Genomic DNA, 4684 nt, shown 5'->3' with positions numbered 1-4684 from the left:
TCTTGAGTGGGCTTCAGGGGACAGAGTCCTCGGGAAAGATTGAGATCACATAAATCTGTAATGATAAAAAAATGCTCTAGGAACTATACTTCACATTCAGGATAGGACTACCCCTGGGGAAGTGGAGGGTGAATGGACATGGGGTGAGGGTCAAGGGAACCTCAATTTTTCTTTACTGTTTTTATTCTTAAAAAAGAGTGAATATACTCAAATGTTAACAATATTCAAATCTGAGTGGTGGAAACACTGGTGTTTATTATATTTAATGCCTGGGACACTATAGGTACTCAATAAATATTATTTGTTGAATGAGGGTGGCTTTCTGCTTTAAAAGTTTCTCCAACAAAGAGATGAAACTCTCAGATTAACACAAAATGTTACAAGAGCATAGAAAAGGGAATGAATGGAGAGAGGTGGGGAGGGCCTGAGAAATCCTTGTGGAGAGAGTGCGTGCTGATCTATGTAGAGTATCTTTACCACCATACATGAACCATATGGCAAATATGGGATACAAGCTGAAGACATAGTCTTCTCTCCATCTTACCTTAATGCTCTAAGGTTCTGGGTGAGTATCCAGAAAGTGACCTGGAATATTTGATCCTTTCAACTGGATCCTTACTTTTCTCCCCCAACATGGACACTGGGTGGTGCTGCTGTCCAAAATTTCTGCTCTATCATGGATGTATTACTTCAATTTATAGACAGGTACTGACCTATCTCCTGTGGGCCAAGCCAAGTGCTAGGGATTGGGGAGATAAAGATGAATAGCCTCAGTAGATCCTCCTGTGATTACCCTAAACTGACTACTACCATGTTCAGTGGCTGAGAAAATTGAAAATGTGACTTTTACATAGGAGAGCACCGCTGTCATAGAAATGTTCAGCTGTGGGGGTGAATGACTCTGAACTGCCCACCCTCTCAATGAGCTCCCCTCCTCCATGACCTGGCCAAGGATTAGGCGCCACTGAGCATTGCTTCCGAACCACTGGTTATCACGGCGTTCTTAGGCTCTAAGGCTATAAAAAGCCAGTTCCAGACGTTGGAGCCTAACTGGGCAAGAAAGAAGCGCTTGCTTATTGTAGAGGTCCCAATTACCTTGGAGGAGAGAGTTAACTTGGGAAGGAGGGAAGTGGATCCTCAGCACAAAAGTAGTGTGGGAGAGACCTGGTGGACGGGCGGGCAATCCCTCGGCGAATCAGAGAGGGCTTCGACAGGGTCTGGGGAGGTGGCTCCGGTATGACGTCATCAAGACACTGATGCGCCGAGAAGTCCTGAGGGGAGACAGCCGGCTCAAGCCTACCAGACGAAAGCGGAGGGAGGGAGGGGGAGGGGCGAAGAGGCGGGCCTGGGATCTCTCAGCCAGTCAGCGATGGCTGGGGGGTCTGGGGCGGGGCCTGCTCCGAGACTTATAACCGCAGCGTTCCGCGCGGGAAGGCTAACCGCGTCCGGTGTGTGGAGTTTCGTTGGTCCAGCCGATAGCCTTTCGCCCGTCTTCAAGCCACCAGGTGAGGGCCTGCGGTCCCGGCGGAGCCAGAAGACTATAGGGACGGGGGGCGCAGTGGCTGCGGGGCGGAGAGGGTCGGTCTTTCGGGAACTGGTGGGGCGGGTTGGGACTGGCGTTTTGTAACGGCGCCTCCTGGAGAGCCCGCGCCTTTGTTTTCTGTGGCGCCGCCTTCTGCGCGTTGCCGAGTCCTCCCCGGGTGGGTCCTTGGAAGGCCCGAGGGGCGGCCCCTTAGAGCGGCCCGTCCGCTGTGGCTGTAGGTCCGAGGCCGAGAGGAAGAGGAGTTTGGGTGCCGCCCGGAATGGGCCCTCGGGCGCCGGCCCTTCGCGCTCTCCCTTCCTGTGGCCAAAACGTGGGCTGCGCGCCTGACAGAGATGATGGTTATTTTAAAATGTAAGCAAACTGCTCCTGACAGAGCCACGCGCCCAGCCCTTTATGATTTATTTGTTAGTCCCTGTTTCCCTGCCTCGGAGATTGGCATCTGATCCCTCGTCAAAGGAGGGTCTTAGGGTGGCCTCGACGGATGGGAGGCATTCGGGACTTCTGGCTGCTTGGGGGCCTCTCCATTCTACTCTGGGCACTAGACGTGTCTTACCTCTACCAGGGTGGGGCCAGGCACGCGCTTGAGAGCTCTGTTTTCTGGTCTCTAGGGTCTCCTATTGTCTCTTCTTGACAAATCCGGAATGGTTACAGGGCACCTCATCTCCTAACCTTTCCCTTTGCAGAGAAAATATGGTGAAATAAAAATCAACTCTATTTCTTTACCCCGTTTTGCTGAAGTCCTTGGTCTGATTCTAATTAGCTATGTTTTCGTACAGCATTTACAATCCAGTGCTATAAGGAGCTAGCTAGTATGAGACATGTAATTAGTTAACGATCAGATTGAATCCCTTCACTCTCTTATTGTGGCTCCTTAATCTACTGTCTTTGGACAGATAAAATGGAAAGAAACTAGTACAACTTTTTAACCACGCTTTTTTGTGTGCTGCTCCTATCCCCCAGAAAAAGTGCCCCCCAAAAGTAATTGACTAGAAAGTAAAGATGCTCAAATAGTGCTATCTGTTGTGACAAATTCCTCAGCTGGTTAAACTCAGTCCTTATTTTTTCTTCTCTCCCTATCTGCTCATGTGTTTCTATCACCTTCATTTTACCTTTGCTGTGATTTTAAGAGTCAGACATATTGACTCCTGTTTCTAGAGCATCTTGGTTTCTGGTGCATCCTGATTCAGTGGCATTTACTGCTTATCAGAAATAGGGTAATGACACGGAATAAAAAGTGTTCTAATAAAAACATGACATTTCTAAGATCTCCTTGTTTCCTGTTGAAAATCAGCAGGCAAAATACGCATTAATATTAAATGTGAGAATTTTGGCTGTTACTTCTTAGTCTGATAATAGTTCTACCAGATAGGTTTATTAAATGTTTTTTTTTCAGTCTTTTTTTCAGTCAAGATGAGTGATAAGCCAGATTTGTCTGAAGTGGAGAAGTTTGACAGGTCAAAACTGAAGAAAACTAATACTAAAGAAAAAAATACTCTTCCCTCAAAGGAAAGTAAGTCATGGGGGCTTTCTAGTTGAGACAAACAATGTTGAAAGTTGATAGGTTCAGTAAATAAACTCTTCTTGTATATTTTGCCACAAAGTAAGCAATAATTAAAGTACTAATGTATTTAATACAACATCTAAAAATATCAAATACTTGCTTCTTACCTGGCTTATATGAGTGGTTCTCACAAAATAGGCCCTAGTAGTAATGGGAGAATTTTTTTAAAACTGGTTTTTTTGGTTGTTGAAAAAAATTACTAAAAGCCACATTAAAACCAATCTTGGGATATTGGACTCAGTAGTATAAACATCTTAGTTTTGTCCAATTTTGGGGGTTTTTTTGCCATTTTTATGCATCTAACAATTTGGGTCTGTGATCTCATCCCTAGAGAGCTGTATAAATTTTATGGTTTGGGCCTTCTCTACCTGATGGCAAAATGAGGTGGGAGAACCAGTTTGGCTCTTGGGTATACTCAGGTCTTCCAGGGATCAAGAAATCAGTTTTGCCCTCCTGACTTACAGTCTCCTGCAGAAACTCTAAACCAAGGGGCACATTTTTTCATGTCACCATTATTTGAAAGTTCCAAAGTTAGAATTGTCTGAAATGGTATATCTTTCTAATTGTATAGGGATAGATAAATCTGAAAAAAATGTTTCAGTTCCTCTTCATTCTTAAAATAATATATGGTAAAAAATGGCAACAGCATAGATCTACCTCTTAAATGGGGGGGAAAAACCCTGCAGTTGATGTAGATTCTAATGTAGATTCAGGTGGTTTACACACACACACACACACACACACACACACACACACACACAACTGTAAGCAGGCATGGCAGCTTTCAGTGAGTTAGAAAAGTGCTTTTGGGGAAGAAATTGAACTTAATCTTAGAAAAATACCTTCTTAACATTTTTTTTTGTTTTTTTTTCCCCAGCTATCCAGCAGGAGAAAGAGTGTGTTCAAACTTCATAAGATGGGAATCTTCTCCCAAGAGCAGTTTTCAACAATGCCTGAGTAGACGTCTTGGTTTGGGGCTTGTTTTTTTGTAAACCTATGTGCTTGTAGAGATTTTAGGCACTGTCTAATGCTTCACACCCATACTCCCTGGCTGAGGTCAGGAGTAGCCAATGTTCCCTTATGTTCATTTTTAAACTTTCCATTGGTGCATAAACTCCAGCTGGCAAAGGTTGTCCACAGTCCCACCATTGATAACCTTTGTGTGTGAAGTCCTTCCACCCCCTACAGGATCGGCTACTTTTCACCCTCTACAATGGATGTCTCCATTGCTCCATAATCTTCATAAAGTGGCATGGGTTTGCAGCTTCTCACAGTTTGTTTTCATTTCTAATGTAGCAATAAAATAATAAGTAAAATCAATACATTAAGGCTCCTGTGGTTCATTCCTAGTGGTCTTCTAAGGAATGAAAGTACCCAGGGTACTCTTTTCAACCAAGCAAAATGGTTGCAGGAAAGACACTTCTGCAGATCATTCTCGTGGAATAGGCTCTTATCTGTCCAGGTGCAGTGGGTCCTGACTTAGTGATGCTAGGTGCTTTTTCCTTAGAGTTGGAATCATACAATTCGAGAACCTTGGAAGGAGAGGTCATGTGGACTAGCCTTCTTATCTCAGAAATGAA

The 4684-nt window shown here is 44.6% G+C and overlaps 1 protein-coding gene across 1 annotated transcript; it reads left to right on the top strand.

Moving 5' to 3' along the window:
* The first annotated feature begins 1353 nt into the window (after nucleotides 1-1353).
* TMSB15B (thymosin beta 15B) lies at nucleotides 1354-4426 on the top strand. Its single transcript, XM_034649262.1, has 3 exons — nucleotides 1354-1505; nucleotides 2937-3053; nucleotides 3982-4426. The coding sequence occupies exons 1-3, from the start codon at nucleotides 1370-1372 to the stop codon at nucleotides 4017-4019; spliced, it is 291 nt and encodes a 96-aa protein (XP_034505153.1). The 5' UTR covers nucleotides 1354-1369; the 3' UTR covers nucleotides 4020-4426.
* The last annotated feature ends 258 nt before the right edge of the window (nucleotides 4427-4684 follow it).

The sequence above is a fragment of the Ailuropoda melanoleuca genome, chromosome X (genome assembly GCF_002007445.2).
Source record: "Ailuropoda melanoleuca isolate Jingjing chromosome X, ASM200744v2, whole genome shotgun sequence".
Classification (NCBI taxonomy): domain Eukaryota; kingdom Metazoa; phylum Chordata; class Mammalia; order Carnivora; family Ursidae; genus Ailuropoda; species Ailuropoda melanoleuca.
Note: the sequence above shows the minus strand (reverse complement) of the source record. Positions and strands in the feature narration are given on the sequence as shown.

Bases quoted from the DNA above. Each gene is read 5' to 3' on its own strand.
- TMSB15B (XM_034649262.1), top strand. From the start codon at position 1,370: ATGGCTGGGGGGTCTGGGGCGGGGCCTGCTCCGAGACTTATAACCGCA. The intron at 1,506-2,936 runs GTGAGGGCCTGC...TTTTTTTTTCAG, and splicing joins GCCCGTCTTCAAGCCACCAG to TCTTTTTTTCAGTCAAGATG. The intron at 3,054-3,981 runs GTAAGTCATGGG...TTTTTTCCCCAG, and splicing joins TACTCTTCCCTCAAAGGAAA to CTATCCAGCAGGAGAAAGAG.